Genomic DNA, 27218 nt, shown 5'->3' on the forward strand with positions numbered 1-27218 from the left:
GAGATTTGTGTGCTAAGTCTTGAAGGAAATGAGGAATTCAATGAAATGGTGGTGAAGGTATGCTCCCCAAGCATGAAGTATATCCAGTGTGAAGGTATTGAGACAGTAGAGTTGTGAATCATGTGCATAGAGTAGATAATGAAAGCTGTGGAACTTATAGCAGAACCATGGATGGTACCAACATTAAAGAACATGGGAAGAGGAGCCCACTAAAAAAGAAGAAAAACCCTGAGATTTAAGAGAACTGAAGTAAATTGCTTGTGTGAGGAAGCAGGGCTTGGTCCATATCTCTTGACTTAAAGACTAGTGCTCATCCTATGAGTCACCATCTAGAGGTCCCTCATCTTGATGATAAATCATGTGAGAATAGAGGTTGTGCTTGCTTTTGCCATATCCCACATAGTACTATGCACACAGCTTTATTTTCAATATGCAAATATTATCATGAAATGACATTACTGAATACAGTTGTAAAAGAGTTTAAAGATTAAGTGGTGGGTTACTTCCTCATTTTGCAGAAACATAACTCCAGTCCCTGAGAGAGGAAGAAATTTTCCCAAAGCCACACAGTAAGTCTATGGTAAAACTAGGAGCACTTTCTAGGTTTCTTCTAATTTTCCATGCCCAGAGGTCTTTCTTTTGAGCCAAGTTGCTTCTCTTAAAATGACTCCATTTCAATGTTCCTACCTCTACATTGTCCACAAAGTAATCACTGATGGTCTCCAATACCATGTTCTGATCCATCTTAGCCATGTAGTTGAGTTTCTTGGTTATTATTTTCACTTGGGGGATGTCAGAAGTCCCCAGTTCTCGGAGAAGCTTAAAACAGATGGCTGAAGTGGACAAGACAGTATGAAAAGGAACAGGGTTATGATGCAGCATTTGTAGAGGTTGATAACTGACACAGCATTGATGCTCACTTAGATGATCTTCCTTTCACTCTGAGAACTAAGTTTGTCCCTCTCTCTAGGCAAGTCCCTTTCTAACCCTGCCATTTTTAAATTGAATTTTGTTTTTTAAAAAATTTACGTGTTTATTTCTATCCACTCTCCCTTCCCCTTTCCAAAAATTAAGAAAAAAAATAAAAATCCTCCTCAACAATATACATAGGAAAGCAAAACAAATTTCCACATTGGTCAAGTACAAAAATCCATCTTATTCTGCATCCTGAATCCATGTATTGTTTGGAGATCTTAAGTCTACTCATCTGACCGAGCTAAGCCATTACTAGATTTATACCTCTCAAAGAAAGCAAAAGAACCCAAATGTACAAAAATATTGTATGAGTTCTTTTTCTGGTGACAAAGAACTGAAAAATAAGGGAGTGTCTCTCAATTTGGGAATGACTAAATACATTATAGACTATTCACATAATAGAATATTATTGTATCCTGTTTTATGGGTTAGATTCCCAGACCTGGAAAGGACCAATTTTTAAATGTTTTTATGGTTTAGGAAACTGATATACAGAAAAATGACTTGCTTGAAGTCACATCATGAGCCAGTGCTGAGACTAGAACCCAGGTCTTCTGACTCCTAGAACTCAGGGTTCTTTAAACTCCACTTTCATGATTTCTCAGCCCCACTCCAGTTTTAGAACTAAACAGATGGAGTTGTCTCTCTCTTTTACTCTTCCAAATTGTGAGCTTAACCAGAGGCCCCCTTAATACTTTTGGATCTACAGGAAGTGCTCAGCCCTCCCGGATGAACTGAGACCCTTTACTAAAGTTGTAACTAGAGTGGGGTGACAGTATCTTTGAAAAGCACTGAAATTTAGAGAGAATAACTATTATAGGTAAATTTCCAATAACTCCCTTTTTCTTCTCAGGTGACAGCCTCACTAGTAGCAGCCTCATGGTGTGCTGAGGTCCTGCCTTCTCCAACTTCCTCCAACCCTTTCTATGAGATCTTCTGTCATGAAGTAATATACTAGATCTCTTATGTATGGGTCTTCCCTTCACCAGGGTTGATATTAAGACTCTTATGTTTGCCCGTTGCTGCCATTTTACATTACTTGCCCCAAGTTTTCAAATTGTTAATTTGTCCCCATACCCTCATATCCTTGAGGTCCCTCACTCCCTGAGAATGACTTAGCACTGAGAGATTGGTATAGTCTCTCCCACTCTGTTACTGTGTCCCATTTATCTTCAGAATCTTAGATAACGGATGTGTGTGTGTGTGTATGTGGGGAGTGATAGAAGACAGCAGACTTACCTGCATTGTATGCTTCCTCCATGAATATTTTGTGTTTTTGTGGAAATAAGGATGTCTGAACAATCTTGGGTCTTTTCAGTAAGATGCAGGTGGGTTTGACCATACCTTCCTCACAGATGAAATCTTGATGGTGGGGCTTATTGGGTTTGCTGTTGGATGTTTTCCACTTTGAAGGGAAGAAGGATAATAATCTAAAGTAGAAAGTACACCATTGGGTATGTTAGCATCATGAACAGGGGTGACAATACATCTAGACTGGAATTACTGATAGTCTATCAGGATCTCCATTTGTTTCTGTTTTAGGCAAAAGCATGCTTGAGAAGAAGCAACATAATAGCAGAAGCATTATTACTCTGGGAGTTAGAAGGCCAGGGTACTCCAGAGATCCCACAGTTAAGCAAATATCTCAAGAAAGTCACTGATAAAAAGACCCATCCTCTCTCACTCTATCCACCCCCCCACCAAAATATTTATAACAATGCTTTTAGTTGTGGTAAAGAACTGGAAACAAAATAGATAAATAATTACTACACAAAGAAACAATGAATATGACAAATACCAAGAAGCAAAGAGATACTTATAAGAACTGATACAAAGTGAAATAAGCAAACCCGGGAAAATTATATAGATAATGACCATTTGCAAAAAAATTGGGAACAACATAGACAGTCAAAATGAAATGCAGAAAAATTATAATGACTGAGTTTGTCCCCAAAGAAGAGTTAATGGGAAAGCATCTCCCTCTACTCTTTTGCAGAAGTGAGCAATGATGGGTGTGGGATAATGCAAATAATACCACACTTTTAAAAAAAAGCAACAGTACATGGTTTTGTTTATTTTATTTTATTTTTTTAGGTTTTTGCAAGGCAAACGGGGTTAAGTGGCTTGCCCAAGGCCACACAGCTAGGTAATTATTTTAGTGTCTGAGACCCGATTTGAACCCAGGTACTCCTGACTCCAGGGCTAGTGCTTTATCCACTGTGCCACCTAGCCGCCCCATGGTTTTGTTTATATAACTTCTCTCCCTCTTCCCCAACACCTATTATTTCTTTCTTCATACAATTATTATCTGGGATGACTCTTTGTGATAGAACAAGAGGAGAAAGATAGATAAAAAGCCACCAATATAACTTTATTTGAAAAGAAACTAAGTCTTGGATATAAATCCTAACTCTGAGCCTTAGTAATTGTGGGAACTCTGGGCAAGTCACTGAACTTTTTGTAACTGAGTTCACTAATCTGTAATATGAGGACAATATTTGTCTTGCCCACTTCATAGGATTTATTATGAGGAAAACACTGCAAAACTTCATCATAGCACTGGCATTCAGTGCTGGTGTACTATATATTTATGGTGACACTGACTCAAACTTGGTCAAATTCTACTAGCTCAGTATCTGACACACAAAGAAGGCATGGTGAACCTGCCATGCTCATATCCAGCATAGAACACACTATTCTTACAGTTCTGAGCAACAGATTTTTAGGCGGGGGATTGACAAGGGAAGTCTATTGTTTAGCCTTGAGAAGAAAAGACTTAAGACAGCTTCTGGAGCAGTCTTCAATCATTGGAAAAACACTAATAGAGAAAAGGTATTTAACTTGTCCCACTTGTCCCTGTCAGAGAGCAAAAATAAGATCTATGATGGTGGCAGAGGAACATATTTCAACTAAGTGGAAAACCTTCTTAATGGTAGAGGTGTTCAAAAAGGCAATTTTTTTGGGAGATAGTGAGTTTCTTATCACTGGGAGTCTTTAGGTTGATATAAAATGACTCCTTGCTTATGCTATAGATATTTTTCTGTTCAGGTATGAGTTAGACTTGACACTTGTCATGGTAGAAAGAGAACAGGATATATGGTCAGAAGACCTGGGTTCAAACTTTAGCTTTCTCTCACTCCCCTTTAGGATTCTGGAAAAAGTGCTTTCCCTTGTGAGACTCTTCAGGTCTCTCATCTGTAAAAACAGCCTTTGAGTCCATCTAAGTACCTAACCTGTGATCTTGTAATCCTTTTTTGAGTTCCCTTTCACTGGTGAGATCGTGTGGGAAAGATCCTAAAAACTTATCCTGTCTTGGATGGTGGGGATGGGGTGATTTGGGTTTTTTCCTATTCTCTGGAACTTGGGGTTGTGTGTGTCTTTGGCTGCTGCATATATCTCAGGGGGCTTGAGGGTGGGGATTCTGGATAATAGCTCAAGGGCTAGTATTTCTCTCTTTTCTTTTCTTTTCTTTTCTTTTCTTTTCTTTTCTTTTCTCTTCTCTTCTCTTCTCTTTTCTTTTCTTTTCTTTCTCTTCCTTCCTTCCTTCCTTCCTTCCTTCCTTCCTTCCTTCCTTCCTTCCTTCCTTCCTTCCTTCCTTCCTTTTCTTTCTTTCTTTCTTTCTTTCTTTCTTTCTTTCTTTCTTTCTTTCTTTCTTTCTTTCTTTCTTTCTTTCTTTCTTTCTTTCTTTTCTTTCTCTTTCTAGCAATGGAGCTAAGTGACTGGCCCAAGGTCACACAGTATGTATTGAGTGTCTGAGGTAGGATTTGAACTCAGGTCCTCCTGACTCCAGGCCAGCGCTCTATTGATTGCACCCTTTTTCTTTTTTTTGGAAAGTTATTTTATTTTTTTCAATTACAAGTAATGATAGTTATCAACATTCATATTTCTGTTAATTTTTGATTTCCACATCTTTCTACTTCACTCCCTTCCCTCTCCCCCCCTTTATCAATGAGTGATATGATAAAGGTTATACATGTACAATCATGTTTAACATATTTCCATTTTAGTCAAGTTGTGAAAGAAGAATCAGAATTAAAGTGGAAAAAATGAGAAAAAAATAAAAGAAAATAAAACAAGCTTTTAAAAAAGAAAATAGTATGCTTTGGTCTACATTAAGACTCCACAGTTTTTTCCTCTGGATGAGGGTGGCATTTTCCATCACAAGTCTTTTCCAATTGTCCTTAATCACTTAATAATTGAGAGGAACTAAGTCCATCATCATTGATCATCATCCAATATTGCCATTTTATAATTTAAAAAAAATTGCTTCAATCTGTATTTTCAGACACCTCAATAAACTCTTTCTCTGGAATTGAAAAGCATTCTTTATTATCACTCTTTCAGAATTGTTTTGGGTTATAGAACTGCTGAGAAAAGCTGATCATCTTTACAATATTGCTGCTACTTTCTATATAGTATGTTTTATATTACATCTACTCATCTAAGTATTTCCAGGTTTTACTGAGAGCATCCTCATCATTTTATTTAGAAGAATAGCATTCTATCACTATAATATATCACAACTTGTTCAGCCATTCCCCAACTGATGATTACCCCCTTAATTTCCAATTCCTTTTCATCAGAAAAGAGCTGCTTCTAAGTATTCTTATACTTATAAATCCTTTTCTACCCATGTTTTTATCTCTTTGGGAATACAGACCTAGTTTTGGCATTGTTAGGTCTAAGGGTATGAATGATTTTATAGTACTTTGGGCATAGTTGCAAATTGCTCAACAGAATGGTCAAATCATTTCACAACTCCCCAACAGTGTATTAATATCTCATTTTCCTTAGATCCCCCCAATATTTGTTTTTTTCCTTTTCTGTCCTATTAGCTAATAGGTATAATACAGTACCTCAGAATTGTTCCAATTTGCATTTCTCCAATCAGTAGTGAGTTAAAACATTTAAAAATGGCCATAGATAGCATTGATAACCTCATCTGAAAACTGTTCATTTCTTTTGATCATTCACCAATTGGGGAATGGTTCTTATTTTTTATAAATTTGATTCAATTCTCTGTTTGAGAAATGAGGCCTTTATCAGAGAAACCTTTTTTTTAACATTCATTCCCCCCCCCCCCACATTTACCATTCCTATCTGTATGTCCCCTCTATCCTAATCCCTCCCACCTAATCCCTCCCACCCCTGCTTGTTCTATTCTCTTTTCTCTTTGTCCTTCCTCAAAAGTGTTTTGCTTCTGACTACCCCCTCCAACAATATGCCCTCCCTTCTATCATCTCCTATCTTTTCTTCCCTCCCATTGCCTTCACCTCCTACTTTCAGGAAGGGTAAGATAGATTTCTATGCCTAATTGAGTGTGCATATCATTTCCTCTGTGAGCCAATTCTGATGAGAGTAAGGTTCATTCATTCCTCCTCAATGCCCTCCCCTCCCATTTTACCACAAAATCTTTCTCTTGAAGGGCTAATATTTCTAAGATGGATTCTGAGAGGCTGGAGGAGGGGGAGAAAACAGATCTTTATTAAGTATCTATTATTTGCCAGGTGTGACACTGAGTACTTTACAAATATTATCACATTTGATAAAATAATCCTGAGAAGTAGGTGCCATTATTGTTTCCATTTTGCAAAGGAGGAAACTGAGGATAAGTGGCTTGCCCAGCCAAACAGTCAGTATCTGAAATTAGATTTAAATTCAGGTCTTCCTGTCTGTAGTTCTAGTATTAGATCTACTGTGCCACTAGTACATACACCATAATGTATCCTATAGCTTGGGCCAGGGAATCATTAATGGGACCTCTATGACTGAGCTTCACCCATTGTAGTTAGAATTGTCCAGAGGTTGGAGTCTTTAAGTGAGTAGGAATAGACAAAAGAAGAAGACAACACATGAACTACTCATAGGCTAAAGCTTTGGGGAAAATCTCCTTTAATCTTTGTGTAATGATGGTAATAATTACTTGAATTTTGGTAGGACTTTGAAGATTTACAAATCTCTTTTCCTTACAGACCTATTATGAATGCTTCCTAGGAAAAGTCAAGATGGTGGTACAAAACTGAAAACTCCTGGAGCTTTTCCTAAAATAACTTTGAATGAAACCCCTAAAGAGATACTAAAACAAAAAAAATGAATAAACTTTTTGGCAAGATTATCTTGGAGGAACTTTAGAAAAAGGTCTGCCATGTGGGTAAAAGAGGAGTATAGCACAATGTAGACCAGAGAGATGGGAGATCAGCTCACCTCTGAGAGCAAAGTTTGGAGCCCTAGGAAGTTGGTGTGTATTGGGCTACTCTAGTACAGGGAGCAACCAGGGAACTCCAGAAAAGCCAGAGTGGAAAGCCAGGGATGAGAAACCTGGCTCCCAGCAAAGCAAAAACAAAAACAAAGACAAAAACAACTTGGGACTATATAAGCTATATCACAAGAACAGAAACAACATGACCAAAAAGCAGAAAAAAAAAGCTCTAACCATTTACATTATTTTTACTATGTCAGAAGATAAAAACAGACAAAATGCCTCCATATGAAGCCTCTAAGGAGTTGATTAAGACCAATTGGTCTTAATTCCAAAAAGACCTCTTAGAAGATCTCAAAAAGAATTTTAAAAATTAAAGAAAAGGGGAAGAAGAAAAATGGAGAAAAGAAATGAGGGTCATGCAGTAGTATTATGAAAATTAACTGAAGAAAACAAATTTTAAAAGTTAAAGTTGACCAGCTGGAAAATGAAATTCTCCAACTGGAAAAGGAAACAAAAAAGCTAACTGAAGAAAATAAAACCTTAAAATCTAGTACTGGACAAATAGAAATGAATGTGAGATACCAGGATTCAATCAAACAAAACCAAAAGCCTGAAAAAGTAAAAATAAAATGTTAAGTAACCTTTCAAGAAAAACAACTGACCTGGAAAATAGATCCAGGAGAGATAAGCTTGTTGACTAGATTAGTTTTTTAATTGGTAGTTTATTTTATTTTCCAATTACATGTTATGAAAATCTACATGCATTTTTATAAGTTATACAATTTTCTTCCATTTTCCCTTCCCCTCCTCCTTCCTATAGCAGTGAGTTGTCTAGTGAACATTGTACATTGCGCATTCATGCTTTTTGAATTTTTTTTAAGACAGATAAAGTGACTTGCCCAAGGTCACACAGCTAAGTGATTTTTCAGTATCTGAGGCTGGATTTGAACTCAGGTTCTCCTGACTCCAGATCCAGTGTTCTATTCATTGCACCTCCTAGCTGCCCCTGCATTTGTGTTTAACATATTTACATATTAGTCATTTTCTTTATGAGGAATTAGGAGTAAGGGAAAAGAAATAATAGGAAGGAAAAAACCAGAAACTTTAAAAAAGTGAACATAGAGTTCATTCAGATTGTGAAGTGATTTTTTATTTGTTTTGCTTTGGGTTTTTTTTTTCCTTCATCTGATTGTAGATGGTGTCTATGACGGGTCTCCCAGGGTTGTCCTAGCTTTCTGAACTGCTGAGAGAAGACACATCCATCAAAGTTAACTCACAATGTTGCTAATCTGTACAATGTTCTCTTGTTTTTGCTCACTTTGCTCAGCATTGGTTCATACTTGTCTAGAGTCTGACCATTCATGGTTTCTTATAGAACAGTAGTACTCTGTAACATTTATATATCATAACTTATTCAGTCATTTCCAATTGATGGGCATCCCCTCAATTTTCAATTCTTTGCCACTACAAAAAAGAGTTGCTAAGGCTGTTTAAGAACATGTGAGACTTTTTCCTACTTTTTATGGTTTCTTCTGGATATAGGTCTAGTATTGGTATTGCTGGGTCAAAGGGTTATGGTCAGTTTTATTGCTTTTTGAGCATAATTCCATATTGCTCTCCAGAATGGTTGGATTAGTTCACAATTCCACCATTGAAAGCAAGAAAACCATTGATCTAATTAATAAGACAAAGAGTTGTTGTTATGAAAAAGCCAATAAAATAGATAAACCTTTGGTTAATCTGATTTAAAATGAAGAAAGAATACCACCAAATTGACAGATTCAAAAATGAAAAAGATGAACTCACCACCAATGTGGAGGAAATTAAAGAATAATTCAAAGCTATTTTGCCCAACTGTAGGCTATAAATTTGATAACCTGACTGAAATGGATGAATATTTACAAAAATACAAACTACCCAGATATACAGAAGAGGAAATAAGATACTCAAATAACCTTTCAGAAAAATAAAGAAACCATCAAACTTCCTAAAAAAGTTACCAGGTCCAGATGAATTTACAAGTGAATTCTACCAAACATTTAAGGAACAATTAATTCCAATTCTACATAAACTATTTTAAAAGCAGAAGGAGGAGAAGTTCTACCAAATCCTTTTATGACACCAAGATGGTGCTGATACTTAAACTAGGAAGAGTCCAAACAGACAAAGAAAATTATAGACTGATTTCCCTAAGGAACATTGATGTAAAAATCTTAATTAAATTTTAATAAAGAGATTACAGCAAGTTGTTACTAGGGTAACATCATTATCAGGTAGGACTGATACCAGATAGGCAGGGATGGTTCAATATTAGGAAAATACTCAACATAATTGAACATATCAATAACAAAACCAAGAGAAAATCATATTATTTCAATAGATGCTGGAAAGCCTGACTAGATTAGTTTTTATTGAAAAACCTACTCCAACTTCACAGTGTTTCTCTTCACTGTTCCTACTCCAGAAAAAAAATGTGTATATAATTCCAACTTCAATAAGTGGGATTTCCTTTATCATTTTTTGTTTCATGCAAGGCTGCTATTTGGTTGTGAAACAAGTTGAGTTCTCTCGCAACCAGAGCTGTTTCTCTTTCAGGTTTAATACATCTTGTGTTGTCTATGAGGGTGTGCACATTCCATGCACTGATGGTGAATGGAATCTTCTTTGAAAAAATGTTTGTACATTTTTTTTGTTTGTGTGTGTGTGCATTTTGATCTTAGAATGGGTTTTTTGCCTGATGCAGTAATCAGGGCAGGGTTGGGTAAGCAGGCAATTTTTAGGGTGTCTTTTCTAGCTCCTTCCTCCAGTGTGATCCTTAAAAGGTTGTTCAGACACCTTGGGGCTGCCAAATTACACTACTGTTTCAGGGGAATCAATGACCTTATGACCTGGGCTATCTATGGTGGGTCATGACTATTGCTCCCAGTGTATCCACACTTGTTGTTCTATCACTTATCTATCACTATAGGACTTTGAAATAGGAATGCTCTATGTATGTCTTTTGATTCATTCATAATTGGATTTAAGTGAGTTAGAGTTGCATGAAGTCATCATTCTCACTCTTTCTTCCAACATCATCACAGTTCAGTGGCAAGACACAATCAAGACTACAGGTGATGGTTTTAGATGCAGTGTATGACCTTAGCATCTTCAACTTCTAACCAAGTTCTAAGTGCTCCAAAGCATAGCCTGCTTCAGCTGCCTTCATGGCTATTGGAAGAAATTGTTCTTATCTGCCCATTTTACCAGTGGATGACTTCACATGCTTGGAGTAGATGCTCCCCTAACTCACCAACGGTTTTTCAATATCCTCTGTTTTCCTCAACCTGGTTTGCTCATCTGATGAAATGGTATGCCAGGATGTGGTCACTGTGCATGCTACAGCTTTTTGAGGTGACAGGAGGGTAAGGTGGCTTAGGTGGACATCAAAGGTAGAAAGCAGCCCAACTCTCAGAAGTTTTCATACCAGAGGTACTAGTCTTCTTTAAACATACCTTATGCTCCACAAAGAGGGGGAAGATGAATGTTGGGAAATACAGAATTAGTAATCTTAACTCTGAATGTGAATGGGATGAACTCTCCCATAAAACATAAGTGGATAGCAGAGTGGACTAAAAACAGAACCTATAGAATATTATTTGCAAGAAACACATGAAGCAGAGAGATACACACAGGGTAAAGGTAAAAGACTAGAGCAGAATATATTGTGCTTTAGCTGAAGTAAAAAAAAAAAGCTGGGGTAGCAATCCTTATCTCAGACAAAAGAAAAGCAAAAAAAAGATGTAATTAAAAGGGCTACATTGTAAAGTTAAGGCTAACAAATTGATGTATTTATGAAGTTTTGTGAAATACTTATTTATGCCTGTCAATTGGGGAACAGCCGAACAAGCTATGGTATATAAATGTTATGGAATACTATTGTTCTATAAGAAAGCATGGATGACCTGATCTCAGAAAAGCCCAGAAAGAAACTTACATGAATTGATGCTGAATGAAGTGAGCAGAATCAGGAGAACATTATACATATTAATAGCAACATTATGAGATGATCAACTGAGATGGAAGCAACTTCTTTCACCAGTTCAGTGATCAAGGACAATCCTGAGAAAGCTGTTAAAGAGTCCCTTGCAAATTCAGAGGGGGGAAACTATGGATTCTGAATGCAGAGCAAAGCTTTCTATGATCCCCTTTTAAAATTTCTTTTATGTTATTCCTTTCTTTCTCATGACTTTTTCCCCTTAGTTTTAATTCTTCTTTCACAACATGACTAATATGGAAATATGTTAAAATCAATTGTATGTGTACAAACTATATCAAATTATTTGCTGTCATGGTGAGTGGGGATAGAAGGGAAGGTGGCAGAAATATGTGAAACTCAAAAGAATGAATGTTGAAAACTAGCTTTGCATGCAATTGGAAAAAATAAAGAAAAACAACATTATTGTGAGGAGTGCCAAGTGTGATATTAAGAGATATAGCTTGGTGTAGCACATGAAATGCTGTACCTGGAGTGAGGATGATGTGGATTTGACTCCTACCACTGACATTTACCAACTATTCAACCTTAGACAAGTCACTTAACCCTCTCTGGGCCTCAGTTTCCTTGACCCTAAAATCTAAGGTCCTTTTCATCCCTGAGTATATAGACACAAACAATTCAATTATTATTCATTTAACAGAGAGGAAACCTGAGTTTCAGAGAAGTGAAATGATTTGTTAAAATCATACAATTATGTCAGGTGCCAAAGCTGAAATTTGAACTGAGATATTCTGATGCTAAGTCCAATGACGTTTATGTAGTACTATGTTGGATGAGAAGTTGGCTTACTCTTTGAAGGAATTCCCACAAGTTCTAATTTCAGAAACTGCTCTGAAGAAATTTATAGCCAGACATGGAAAGTTGGCAGCCCCCAAACTTAATAAATCATTAATGAAACACACTTGCTATTCATTTAATGGCCTTGAGATAAAGTTGATTTCTTGATACTAGAGATAGTGATGATGGTTTTAATAATAATGATAGTGAGCAATTACATAGCTTTATAATGTTTACAAAGATGATCTCTCACTTGATCTTTACAACAAAGTGAGGTAGGTGCTTTTATTATCCTTATTTTTCAGAAGAAGAAACTGAGTCTGGAAGAGGTTTAAGTGACTTATCCAAAAGTCACATAGCTAGGAAATGCCCATGACAATCTTTCTGACTCCAAGTTTACCTCTATTTAATGGGCCACCCAACTGCTTATGTTTAAGTAGTTTAGTATATTAGACACCAAATGACTATGTCATAAAGGATACCCTTTGGTGACAGGAGAGGAGAGAGAGATTGACCTTAATGTGTTGCTTTGTTCCTTTCTAGCTCTAAGATTCAATGATTCTAAATTATAAAAATTTAAGACACCCTAGGTAAGCCACTTAATTTTTGCTTCATCCACTGAAGAAATGGTAAACCACTCTAATATCTTTGTCAAGAAAGTCTCATACAAAGTATGATTGATAGGGTCACAAAGATTTGGATATGACTTAACAACTTTTGATATCTTTTGATATGGATCATATATATTTGACCTTTTTCAGACCTACTCTTCTCCAGGATATATCTCCATAGGTCCCTCAGTTGATCCTCATAGGGCATATCTTTGGTCATGTTAACATCCTTTATCTCTTCTGGGTTGTTCCAAACACTCCTTAAAATATGGCATCCAGAAATAGACATAATACTCCAAAATGGGGTTAGACCAGGACAAGGGAGAAGCACAGAAACTGTTTTTGATGCTAGCCCTCTTAACAGATCCTAAGATTGCATTCATTTTTTTGACTTCCACTATTGACACCAATTGTGAAGACTTCAGATGGTTTTTCATGGAAAGAAATGTCTAGCCTTCTCCTTCCATCCTGTTCTTTTAGAATTGCTTCCTCACAACCAAGTGTAAGAATTTTCATTTATCATTATTAAATTTCATCTCTGAACCTTCAGTTCACCATTCTAGTCAGCTATTATCTTAATTATCTTGACTGTCATCCAACTTTTTAACTACCATTCCAAGTTTTCATATTGTCTATGCTTGCAAGTTAAAATCACAGAAACATTAACCAAAACTCAATTTGAATGAAACCTCAGAAGCTATTTAGTAAAATTCCCCCAGTCTGAGAATGCCTTCCTCATCCAACTTTTTAACTACCATTCCAAGTTTTCGTATTGTCTATGCTTGCAAGTTAAAATCACAGAAACATTAACCAAAACTCAATTTGAATGAAACCTCAGAAGCTATTTAGTAAAATTTCCCCAGTCTGAGAATGCTTTCCTTTATGACATTCCCATCATCCAGTCTTACCTGAGAGAGAGAGAGAGAGAGAGAGAGAGAGAGAGAGAGAGAGAGAGAAAGAGAGGGTATGCTTCTTGAACAACTGACTTCACTTTGGGATTGTTCTGATGGGTAAGGAGTTTTTTCATACAACAAGCCTCAATCAGACCCTCTTCCACTTCTACCTCTATTTCTTTTCCTTCTGCCTCCTGAGGCTGAAAATAAAATCATCTAACATGTTTATTTCACATGACAACTCTTCAAGTACTTGAAGGAGTCATTAAGTGGCCTTTATTTTTAATCTTTATCAGGCTAACCTAGTGATGAATATACCACCTGCAGATCAAACATCTTTTGGTTCATGAAATCTCTAAGAACACATTTTAAGTTACCTCTGCAGGATCATTTGCATACAGACACTGAAGAAGGGAATGGCAAAAAATTCCATTCTTTTTGCCAAAAAAACCCCATGGACAGTATTGACTTGCTATGGTCCATAGGATCACAAAGAATTGAACATGATTGAATGACTGAACAATAATAGGTCACTACAAGTGATAATTTTGCAGCTAATATTTTTGCTTAAAGTCTGATATCAAAGATGAAAGTGAAGCTATAAATGCATGAAAGATCAAGAGACATTTTGCAAGAGAGACTACTTATATAGTTTTTCAAAATAACTGAAAATTGTCATCAACTCTATCAAAACATGATTACTAATAAGTGAAATATAAATATAAGAGAAATATACATTTATGACATCTTTGAAGTTTTATCTTCCAGTCATAAAACTGACAAATATTAAAAAGTATGGAAACAGTCAATGTTGGAGGAGATATAGGAAGCTAAGTTTACTAATAGAGTAGCCAGGTAGCCTAGTGGATAGAGTCCTAGGTCTGTAATCAGAGACCCAAGTTCAAATTCTGCTTTCAGCAATAACTTTGTGGCAATGGGCAAGTCACTTCACATTAGTTTCCTCATCTGTAAAATGGGCAAATAATAGCACTTACTTCCCAAGGTTGTTGTGAGGATGAAATGATCCAATATTTTACAGAGTTTAGCACAGTGCCTGTCATAAGGTAGGTGTTACTCATTATTAATACACTGTAATGGAATACAAAGTCTAATGGTTCTTGCAAAAAATTTGGCATTATGCTAGAAAAGTTATTAAGCTTTTCATATTCTCTGAGACTTAATGTTACCAGTACTGTATGTCTTCTAAGGAGAAGGGAAGGTCTTATATATATACCTAAATATTGTAGCAATCTTTTTTGTAGTAGCAAGGAACTGAACTAAAAATAGGAGTCCAAAATTTGGGTAATAATAGCTAAAGAAATTGTGGATACTGTTTTCTTAGGGTTAATGTGATGTTGCTTTCTCTTGAATATGAAACAATGGACCTGGAGTCAGGAAGACCTGAATTTGAGACTAGTCTCAGATAATTACTAGCTCCTTGACCCTTGACCAAATTTCCTTATTTATAAAGTGCAGATAATAATGATGATGATGATGATATCTACTTTCCAGGGTTGTTGTGAAGGACAAATGAGAAAATATCCATAGGAATAACATCTAAATCTTACAGAAAAAGTTAAATGAATTACAGGAGAAAATAGTAAAATCATAGTAATGGGGGAACATCAACTTGCCCCTTTCATAACTAGATAATCTAACCACCCCAAAAAAGAAAAAATAGTTAAGGAAATAAATATAATTTTAATAAAGTTAGATGTAATGGAATTTTAGAGGAAAATTTATTGGGATTAGATAGAAAGGAAATGTTGCTTTTTTCCTCAGCAGTACATGGAGCCTACACAAAACCTGCTTATATATTTGTACAAAAAACCCCTTTACAACCAAATGCAGAAGAGCAGAAACATTAAAAGCATCTTTTTTTCAGATCATAATGCAATAAAAATTACATTCAATAAAGGACCATGGAAACAAAGATTATAAATTAATTGGAAATTAAATAATCTAATCCTAAAGAATGAGTGAATGAAAGACAAATCATAGAAAAAAATGAATAATTTCATAAAAGAAACATATCAGAATTTATGGAATGAAGACAAAGCAACACTAAGGGAAAATTTTATAAATCTACACATTTTCTTCAGTAAACAAGAAAAAGAGCAGATCAAGGAATAGATCATGCAACTAAAAAAATGAGAAAAAGAGCAAACTCAAATCCTCAGTTAAACACCAAATTGGAAATCCTAAAAATCAAAGGAGAGATCAATAAAATAGAAAGAAAACCAATGAACTAATAAAACTAGGAGTTAATGGTTTTACTTAAAAAAGCTAACAAAATAGATAAACCAATGATTAATTTGATTAAATAAAAGAAAGAAGAAAACCAAATTACTACTATCAAAAATGAAGAGGATGGATTCACCATCAATAAAGAGGAAATTATGGGGTGGCTAGGTGGCGTAGTGGATAAAGCACCGGCCCTGGAGTCAAGAGTACCTGGGTTCAAATCTGGTCTCAGACACTTAATAATTACCTAGCTGTGTGGCCTTGGGCAAGCCACTTTTTGCCTAGCAAAAACCTAAAAAAAAAATAAAGAGGAAATTAAAACAACTGTTAGTAACTGTTTTGATCAATCATATGCCAATAGAACTAACAATCTTAGTGAAATAGATGAATATTTAATAACTGCTCACATTAGCAGAAGAGCAAATAGAATACTTAAATAACTATCTTAGACAGATGAATTGAAGAAAACATCAGTGATTTCCCTAAGAAAAAACCCCCAGGATCAGATGAATTTTAAGAAGTTAATTCCCCCCATTTATTTATCTATTTATTTATTTACTTATTCATTCATTCATTCATCTATTTATTTATTTATTCATTCATTGATCATTTATTAATCATTATTTATGTATTCATTCATTCATTATTTATTTATCTATTTATCTATCTATTTATTTCTCTATCTATTTATTTATATTTTAGGTTTTTGCAAGGCTAATGGGGTTAAGTGGCTTGCCCAAGGCCACACAGCTAGGTAATTATTAAGTGTCTGAGGCCGGATTTGAACTCAGGTACTCCTGACTCCAAGGCTGGTACTCCATCCATTGTGCCACCTAGCCGCCCCCTCCCCCAAACATTTAACAAACAATTAATTACAATGTTATATAAACTATTTGGAAAAATAGACAAAGGAATCCTTTCAAATTCTTTTTGTGAACCTATTATAGTTCTGATACCTAAACCAGGAAAAGTAGAACATGGATAAAGAAAGCTATAGACCAGTTTTCCCAATGGATATAGAAGCAAAAATTTTAAATAAAATTTAACAAGATGATTAATAGTATTAGATTACAAAGAACATGCATTATGACATCAGAAGGGATTTATACTAGGAATTCAAGGCTGGTTCAATATTAGGAAAACCATCAGCAGAACTGACCATAAGGAGAAAAACCAATGAAATTACATGATTATCTCAATAGATGGAGGAAAAGACTTTTGACAAAATACAACTCTCACTCCGATTAAAAATTCTAGAAAGTGTAGAAATAAATGGAACTTTTCTTAAAATGCTAAATAGTATCTATCTAAAACTATCAACAAGCATTATCTTTAATGGGGATAAACTAGAAACCTTCCCACTAAAATTAAGAGTGTAGTAAAGATATCCATTATCTCCACATTTATTGTATAGAAATGCTAGCTATAGAAATAAGAAAAAGAAAATGAAAGAATTAGAATAAGCAATGAATGAGGAAACAAAACTGTTACACTTTGCAGAAGATATGGTGATATATTTAGTGAACCTTAGAGCATTAATTGAAAATCTAGTTGAAATAATTAACAATTGTGGCAGAATTTCAGGATATAAAATAAATGCACATAAATCATCAACATATATATATATATATATATATATATATATATATATATATATATATATAAAACCCACAAAGTCTCACAGCAAGAGATAGCAAAAGAAATTCTATATAAAATAATTGCAGAGAATATAAACTGCTTCAGAGTCTATCTGCCAAGACAAACCCAGAAACCATATGAACATAATTACAAACATTTTTCATCCAAATAAAGTCATATCTGAACAAATGAAAAAATATTAATTGCTAGTGAGTAGGCCAAGTCAGTATAATAAAAATGACATTTCTTCCTAAATTAGTTTACTTATTCATGCCATACTAATCAAGCTACCAAAAATTATTTATAGAGCTAGAAAAAAATAGTAACAAAATTTGTCTGGAAAAAGAGAAGACCAAGAATATCAAAGGCAATCCATGAAAAAAATGTGAAGGAATTTGGCTTAGACAAACCAGATCTCAAACTATTACAGACCATTAATCATCAAAATAATCTGGTATTTAGAAACAGAATGGTGGATTAGTAGAATAGATTAAGTGGTAAATTAACAATTATAATCTAATGTCTGATAAATCCAAAGATCTCAGCTTTTGAGTTAAGATCTCATTATTTAACAAAAACTACTAGAAAAACTGGAATGTAGTTTGGCAGAAACTAGGTGTAATCCAACATATCTCACACCATACATCAAAATAAAGTCAAAATGGGTACATGATTTAGACATAAAGGGTGAGACATACCATAAGCAAATTAGGGAAGCATGGAAGAATTTACTCTTGGATAAGGGAAGAATTTATGATCAAACAAGAGATAGCATCATTAGATGTAAAATGAAAAATTTTGACTATATTAAACAAAAACATTTTTGTACAAACACAGTGCATAAGATTAGAAGGAATACATAAGGCTAGAATTTTTTTAAATAGCAAGGCTCTCTGATAAAGGCCTAATTATTCAAATATATGAGAACTAAGTCAAATTTTCAAGTATACAAGTCATTCCTTAATTGATAAATTATCAAATGATGTGAACACAGTTTTCAGATGAAGAAAAAGAAATTATCTATAGTTGTATGAAAAAAAAGTGTTCTATGACCCTTATTTCCCCCCCAATCTAAACAAAAAAGAGAAAAAATACTCTACATCACTCTTGATTAGAGAAAATGTAGATTAAAACAACTTTGAGAAAATCAAAATGATAAATGTTCTAAAGGATGTGGGAAAATTAGGTCACTAATGACTATTGGCAGAAATGTGAACTAATCTGACTATTCTGGAAGAAAATTTGCAATTATACCCAGAGGGCTATATATCCATGCATATATTTTGACAAAGCAATACCACTAGTTCTATATCCCAAAGATATTTTTCCTTAAATAGAAAAGCATTGGAAATTGAAGGATACCCATCAATTGGGCAATGGCTGAACAAATTGTGGTATATGATTTTTTTTCAATTAAAGATTTTATTTATTTTGAGTCTTACAATTTTTCCCCCAATCTTACTTCCCCCACCACAGAAAGCAATTTGTTAGTCTTTATATTGTTTCCATGTTGTACACTGATCCAAATGGAGTGTGATGGGAGAGAAATCATATCCTTAAGGAAGAAACAAAAAATATAAGAGATAACAAGATCAGGCAATAAGATATCAGTTTTTTTCTAAATTAAAGGGAATAGTCTTTGAACTTTGTTCAAACTCCACAGTTCTTTATCTGGATACAGATGGTATTCTCCATTGTAGACAGACCCAAATTGTCCCTGAGTGTTGCACTGGTGGAATGAGCAAGTCCATCAAGGTTGATCATCACCCCCATGTCGCCCGTCAAGGTGTACAGTGTTTTTCTGGTTCTGCTCATCTCGCTCAGCATCAGTTCATGCAAATCCCTCCAGGCTTCCCTGAATTCCCATACCTCCTGGTTTCTAATAGAACAGTAGTGTTGTGGTATATGATTTTAACTGAATACTATCATGCTATAAGAAATGACAGAATGCTTTTAGAAAGAAATTCTAGAAAGAGTTATGTGTAGTAATGCAAAGTAAAATGAGCAGAACCAAGAAAACAATTGTATACAGTAATAACAGTATTGGATGGTGATCAGCCATCATTCTTAGTAATACAATGATCCAAGCCAATCCCAAAGGATTCATAATGGAAAAAATACTAGCCACCTCAAGAGGAAGAACTGAATGCAGATGAAAGTAATACAAATTTTCACCTTTTTTGTATTTTTTTGACTGTGTTGTCTTTCACAACAAGATAAACATGAAAATACGTTTACATTATTGAACATTTATAATCTATATCAAGTTACTTGTACTCTTGGTAAGAGAGGAAGGGAGGGAGGGGAGAGAATTTGGAACTCAAAATGAAAAAAATGTTTTTCATGTTATTGGAAAAAAATAGTAAAAATTTAAAAAGGAAATAATAAAAATGACTTAGAAATCCTTTAAAGTGCTGTTTAAATGCTATTGTTATAATTCTTAATGATTGACGATGTATGTTGATTGGCCAATTATTATCCTTTATTATTAAGAAGATTAAAATATTACATTCCTGTGTTAGACACAAATTAGTTTGTTCAACTGTGGTTGATCAGCTCAATTGAAGTTCGGAATGCTCTAGTACAGGTTGGGCACAAGCTTGTGAACACTTGGATTGGGTACTCAAAACTTATGTATCTCGTTTCCTTTGAACTGCCTACATTCTTCCTTATTCATAGAGCACAGCACCCTCTCTGATGAGAGCACATCATGCTGGGAGATCCTGAGCCAGTATTTCCCATGCTCTTCAATCAATGCCAAAGTTCTTAAGAGATCTTCAGGGTGCCTCTGTATTGTTTCTTATGATCCCCTTGTGAATGCTTGCTCTATGTGAGTTCTCTATAAAATAGTCTTTTTGGAAGCATTATGTTTGGCATTTGAATAATGTGGCCAGCCCATTGGAGATTCACTTTCTTTTTTTTTCCTTTTTTTTAAGGGTTTTTTTGCCAGGCAAATGGGGTTAAGTGGCTTGCCCAAGGCCACACAGCTAGGTAATTATTAAGTGTCTGAGACCAGATTTGAACACAAGCACTCCTGACTCCAAGACTGGTGCTTTATCCACTATGCCACCTAGCCGCCCCTGAGATTCACTTTCTATAACATTTGAATACTAGACAGTTTAGCACTAGAAAGGACTTCAGTATATCTTCTCCTGCCAGTTTATCTTTAGTATCTTTCTAAGGCAATTTAAATGGAAATGATTCAATTTCTTGACTAGTAGACTGCAGACTGGCTAGTAGACTACCAATAGTCCAGGTTTCACAGGCATACAACAGTGCAATCAGTGCAATGGCTCTATAGACCTTCAGTTTGCTAGTCAGTCTAATCCTTCTTCTTTCCCACACTTTCTTTTGGATCCTCCCAAATATTGAGCTAGTTCTGGCAATGTGTGTGTTTTCCTCATTATCAATGTGTGCTTCCCTGGAAAGGACACTGACAAAGTAAGTGAGCTTGTCCACAGTACTCAGAAGTTCTCCATTTGATGTAATCGATGGTTCCACATATGGATGGTATGATGCTGGCTGATGGAACACCCGTGTTTTCTTGGTGTCAATTTTTAGGCCAAAGTTGTTAGCACCAGCAGCAGAGAATCCGTCCATACTTTGTTGTATCTCAGCTTCAGAAACTGTATTGAGTGCACAATCTAGAAATAAAAGATCATTCATCAATACTCCCTTCACTTTGATCTTGGTATGTAGCCTTTTGAAGAATTGCCATCAGTGTGGGAGATGACCTTGAGTACATGCTCATCCTCAGTGAAGGCTTTGTTAAACATGGCTGAAAACATCAGGAAAAGCATGGGAGCAAAGACACATGCTTGTTTCACTCCATTGGTGATCAGATGAGCATCATCCATTATGTAGAACCTGAGCAAACATACCATTGTGAAACTTATATACAAAATTAATGTACTTCTCTGGACAACTAATTTTTATGTAATTTTCCATAAATCCTCATTATTGATGGTACCAAAGGCCTTGGTCAGATCTACAAACATTGTATACAGCCGTGTGTTCCTCTCTTGGCATTTTTACTGGAGTTGTTGGGCAGCAAACACTATTAACTATTCCTTGACTCTTTCTGAAGCCACAGTGACTCTCAGGGAGGTGACCACCTTCCAGATAAAGGATTAACCCTATTGAGGACAACTTGGGCAAGAATTATACCAGTAATAACTAAAAGAGAAATACCCCTATAATTGTCACAGGACAATCTATTCTCTTTGCCTCTATAGAGAAGAAGGATGAAGGCATATTTGAATTCCTGGGTGATAAATTTCTTCATGCCATATAAGCTGGAAAATTTGTCAGGTTTTATATGAGCAATGAACCATCCCCCTCACTCCCACTTGTAGATCTCGCCAGGTGCTTTGTCACCTGAAAAGAGCCTAACAGTTTTCAAAACCTCTTCTACAGAAGTTCAGTTTGAATGGATTGACTTCAACTTGAGGTAAACAGTCAGTGGCTTCTGCACTGATTGATGTTGGTCTGTAAAGAACAATATGGAAGTCAGCCCATATCTGTAGGACCATGTCCCTATCACTAATCAAAGTAGCTCCATTAGCACTGAATAATTGAGATGTACCATATGTCATTGCCCCATAAATAGCCTTCAGGGCACCATAAAAGTACACATCCAAAGGATTGTTATTATCTGCATTAGACTGAATTTTTTCTTCTTTGTTACTGCACCAAGAGTCCTACTCCTCTTAATACTTCACTTGTACTTTACTTCTGATGGAATTAAATGCTGTCTTCTTAGAAATGGATGGACTATCTATCCTACTGGTAAACCCTGTGGAGTTCTAGATTTTCATTTAACAACTTCTGTATTTCCCTATCATTTTCATCAAACCAGTCTTGATGTTCTGATACAGATGAGCAAATGCAGTTCTATACACCAAGAACTCTGAAAGATGCCCAGTTTTTTCCTGCTCTATTGTAGCCAGCTGTGTGTGGTTCAGCCTTCCCTCTCCTGTTCAGGGAAGCACTCTAAACTCTTGACAATAATTCTTATGGTAATCATTTTACCTTGGGAGTACCTCTTTGGCTGAATGTAATTACCTAGTTTGAAGAGGATGAGTCTGTGATCAGTTCAGCACTCTGTACCATATGTTGCCTTCATCATCGCTCTCACATTTTGTCTATCTCTTTTGCAATCACATAGTTTATTAGATGCTAATATTTGCTGTGAGGGTGCATCCAGGAAACTTTATTGCATTAAGGTAAATGGAAGACAATATTTATGATGATGTTATGATATATATATATGTATATATATATATATATCTTAAGTATTAAGTGACCACTGTGGTTGCTATTTCCAGTTCTATTCCTTCCAAGGACTCCCTGCTATGCCTGGTAGTCTGAGCCTACTCTAGCATTAAAGTAACCAGGAATTATAAGCTTGTCTTCTTTTGGTACATTGATAAGGATCTCCAGGTCTTCATAAAATTTTTTTTTTCAGTTCATCATGGTTCATCATGGCAGGAGCATGGGCACTGATGATAGTGGTATGGTATTTTCCTTTAAGTGGCAATCTCATTGACATGAGCCTGCATTCAGTCCTTTTGTTAGGCATACAAGCTTGTTGACTAGATTAGTTTGATTGTAAAACCTATCCCATTTCACAGTTCTCTCCTTCACTGCAGACACTGCAGAAAAAGATGCTTCATATGCCAGCCTTGTTTCACTCTGGGGTATTATTTGGATGTGGTACCTGCTGAGTTCTCTTGCAACAAGAGCTGTTAGTCTTTCAGGTCTTTTGGATCTTGTATTGTTTGTGAGTATGCACATATTCTATGCATTGATGGTGAGTGAAATCTTTGAAAATTTTGAAGAAATTCTTCTTTGAAGAAAGTTTTGTATTTTTTTTTTTGTGTGTGTGTCCGTGTCTGTTTTGACCATAAAGTGACATCCCCATCTGCAGCAATGATCAGGACAGGGTTGGATAATCAGACAATTTTTAGAGCACCTTTTCTGGCCCCTTTCTCACACCAGGAGATGAGCAATGCAATTCTTTTTTTTTTTGCAATGCAATTCTCAACCCAGGGGGCTGCTGAATCCCATTTCTCAATAAGGAGACAACCTATGACCTGGGCTACCTATGGTGCAGGGCTGTGACTAGTGCTCTCTGTGTATCTGCATTTGCTGCTTTATCACATGGCTGTCACCACAGGACTTTGAGATAGGAATGGAAAAGTGGAACACACTAGATATTTAATAAATCAGTACTTCTCAGAATTAGTGTGAGGATCCAGTGATATAATATTTGTAAAGTACTTAGCAAACTTATAAATGCTATCATTGCTACTATTTATACTTTTTGAATTGGAAAGCATCAATAAAGCAATAACAATAAAAAATGACTCTAAAAATTGCTCCTTGATTCTTAGAAGAGTTGCCTACTACCATATTTTATATTAGAGGTATTACATATGTGACCTACAACATTCTCGAGTATAGTGCTGATCTAGATTAAAATGTAATTGGGAGATATTTTAAAAAAGCAAATAAAAATATAATTTATGGGTAACATTAACATGTGAATTTCTAAATGAATATTTGGCTCACAGGAATGATTTAGATAGTCCCAATTTCTAAATGTGATACCACTGCATTATGAAATCACAATCCCTTTATCATATCTCTTGTCATTCCACCTCTCCCTTGAAAATTCCAACCCTGTTTCTTCATCCTCACTGAGATTCCAAATCTATTCTTCCACCCTTCAATTTTTTCCTAGACCATCACTGCTTTGACTTTCATTCTTTTTCCTTCCCTTTCTTCACCAATTAGTGAACCCAGATCAACTTTACATGGTCTTTCTCTCAAGTTCCTTGACTACTTATCCTTTCATCTATCTTGTCCTTCTAAGCACTTTATCAATAATTTCTTAACTTTTTGACTTCTTTGTAGCCTTTGCCACCATTAACGATCCTCTTCTCCTTGCTACTCTTTTCTAAGGTTTTGTGACTCTGTCACTCTCTCTTCTGGTTCTCCTACCAGAATGATTACTCTTCAGTCATTGATGAATTTTTATCCAAGAGACACTTGAGGGACAGCTAGGTGGCACAATGATAGAGCACCGACCCTGGAGTCAGGAGTACCTGAGTTCAAATCTGGCCTCAGACACTTAATAATTACTTAGCTGCACTTAACCCCATTTGCTTTGCAAAAATCTTAAAAAAAAAAGGCACACTTGATAACCTTGCATGTCCTCAAGGGTCCTTGAACCCTCTTATTCTCTTTTTTATATAGTATCTCTGGGTCATTTTACTAGCTCTGATGGATTTAATAATCATCTCTATGTTGATTCTTAGAGTTATTTTATTCACCATAACTTCTCTCTTTATGGCTCAATGAACATATTGAACTGGATGTTTCATAGACTTGTTAAACTCAACGTGTTTAAAATTGGGAGTGGGTGGTGAAGTGAACTAAGCCAAGAGGGTGGAGAAAAGGCAATGATTCACCTGAGCTCTTCCAAATTTTTCTCCAGGCAATTTTGAATAACACCTCAAAACAAATTCTGGATTGGTAGAACCCCAAAGGATTGAGTAAATCAGTTTTCTAGCCCAAGAAAACTTAGGCAGGTAAAGTATGTCACACCAAGATGAGAGTGGAGCACAGGGTGCTCCAGGGCAGGTCATACTCCAGAAAATGATCAGCAGGTCCAGCAGACTGACTAATTCAACAACAGCTGATGCTTTAAGAACTTAGTCCACAGATGATAAAGGGGCCAGAAGAAGACTGCAGCAGTCCTTTTGCTGGTGCTAGTTGCAGGATGATATTGCATTGCCTACACCTGGCTCTGGGTAACAGTTCTGGGTTATAATTCCAGAGGCAAGAGGTGAAGTAGCACATCAGAGTTTGTGACCCCAGGAAAATGGCAACTTTGGTCATGGTTTCAGGACAAAGGAACTAGGATTACAACCAAGAATCACCTATCTAATAAAACAGTATAATCCTTTAGGGGGAAAATAGATATCCAATGAAATAGAGGACCTTCAAGCATTCCTGATAAAAAGACTAGAACTGAATAGGAAATGTCTGTACAAGACTAAAGAGAAACATAAAAAAGTAAACATGAATGGGAAATTATAAGGGATTAAATAAGGTTAAACTGTTTACATTCTTTCATGAAAAATGATGCTTTTAACACTTCAAAATTTTCTGATTACTCAGGAAGTTAGAAGGAACATACAGAGACAGAGGGCATGGGTACCCTGTTGAAAATCATGGGAGGATTAAAAAATAAAATTTAAGGATGAAAAAGAAGACTGCACTAGAAGAAGGGGGAAAAAGAGAGATACGAAAGAGTTTTTATAGAGGAGGAGAAAATGAAAGAACCTTTGAACTTTACTCTCAGGAAATTGGTTCCAAAAGGGATATTGAAATCTACCTTACCCTATAGGAAAAAAGAGAAAAAGGATAAAAGAAAGTGGCAGGACTGATAGAAGGGAGGTCAGATGAAAGAAAGTGTAGTCAGAAGCAAACTATTTTTGAGAATGGACAGGGTGAAGGGAGAGAAAAGAGGATAAACAAGGGGAAAAATGGGATGGAGGGAAATATAGTAATTACAATTGTGAAAAATTTTTACAGCAAGTTTCTCTAACAAAGGCACAATTCACAAATATGTAGAAAACTGAGTCAATTTTATAAAAATAAGAGCCATTCCCATTGAGAAAAGGTCAAAGAATATGAACAGGCAGTTTTCAAAGTAATGAAAGCTTTCTATAGTATTTATAGTCATGAAAAAATGCTCCAAATCATTATTGATTAGAGAAATGCAAATTAAACAATTCTGATAGATGTGATACTCCTCCCTATTGGATTGGCTAATCAAAAAAAGTGAAATAACAAATGTTGGCGGTGCTGTAGGAAAATTTGAGATCCTAATGCATTGTTAGTAATGTTGATGCTGTTTTTGTCCTTCATTCTCAAAGACTATGTCATCAAGGGAGGTGATGCTATGGCAAATCCATGAATTGGATCTGAGTGAGGGAGTGCTATGCTAAGCCATCACTAGCCTCACTTTCTCGTCCAGAGTCATAACCATACATGAATCAGAATGACTGGAGATAGCTCTGAATGTGAGACAATCAGGGTTAAGTTACTTGCTCAAGGTCACACAGCTAGTGTCATGTTTTTGATGTTGGATTTGAACTCTTTTCCTCCTGCTTCCAAGGTCAGAGCTCTATTTCATTGTGCTAACAGTAGTTGCACTACTGTTAGTGAGTTGATAAACTGATTCAACCACTCTGTAGAACAATTTGGAACTATTCTTAAATGACTTAAAACTATGTATACTTTGACCCAGAAATACCACTACTAGGTTTGTATCCCAAAGAGATAAACAGAAAGGAAAAGGACCCATATAAACAAACATTTGTAGTAGCTCTTTTTTGTGATGAAAAATAATTGGAAATTAAGAGAATACCTATCAATTGGGGAATTGTGATGGAATATTATTGTGCTATAAGAAATGATGAGCATCAGGCTTTCAGAAGAAATCTGGTTAACTTATGAACTGATGTATATGAAATGAGCAGGACCAGGAGAACATTGTGCACACTAGCATCAATATTTTGTGATGATCAACTGTGAATGACTTGGCTATTCTCAGCAATACAGTGATCCAAGACAATCTCAAAGGCTTATGATAAAAAAAATACTGCCCATCTCCAAAGAAATAATTGATGGGGTCTAAATGCAGATTGAAGCATATTTTTAAAAACTTTTTCTTTTTTTGGCTTGTTTTCTTTCTCAGCATGACTAATATGAAAATATTTTTTGCCTGAGTGCACAGATATAACCTATATAAAATTGCTTGCTTC

At 35.6% G+C, this 27218-nt stretch overlaps 1 protein-coding gene across 2 annotated transcripts in view; it reads right to left on the minus strand.

The window, feature by feature from the left end:
• The window catches only part of LOC141499967 (maestro heat-like repeat family member 5), a 125381-nt gene that overhangs the window by 90171 nt on the left and 7992 nt on the right, over nucleotides 1-27218 (minus strand). For both annotated transcript variants that reach the window (XM_074202799.1, XM_074202798.1), the window contains exons 2-3: nucleotides 2215-2405; nucleotides 688-833 (exon numbers count right to left, since the gene is read on the minus strand). In XM_074202799.1, the coding sequence (XP_074058900.1) occupies nucleotides 688-833; nucleotides 2215-2317 (249 nt within the window). In that variant the 5' untranslated portion in view covers nucleotides 2318-2405. The remainder of the gene's footprint in view (nucleotides 1-687; nucleotides 834-2214; nucleotides 2406-27218) is intronic.

This window comes from Macrotis lagotis, chromosome X (assembly GCF_037893015.1).
Source record: "Macrotis lagotis isolate mMagLag1 chromosome X, bilby.v1.9.chrom.fasta, whole genome shotgun sequence".
Classification (NCBI taxonomy): domain Eukaryota; kingdom Metazoa; phylum Chordata; class Mammalia; order Peramelemorphia; family Peramelidae; genus Macrotis; species Macrotis lagotis.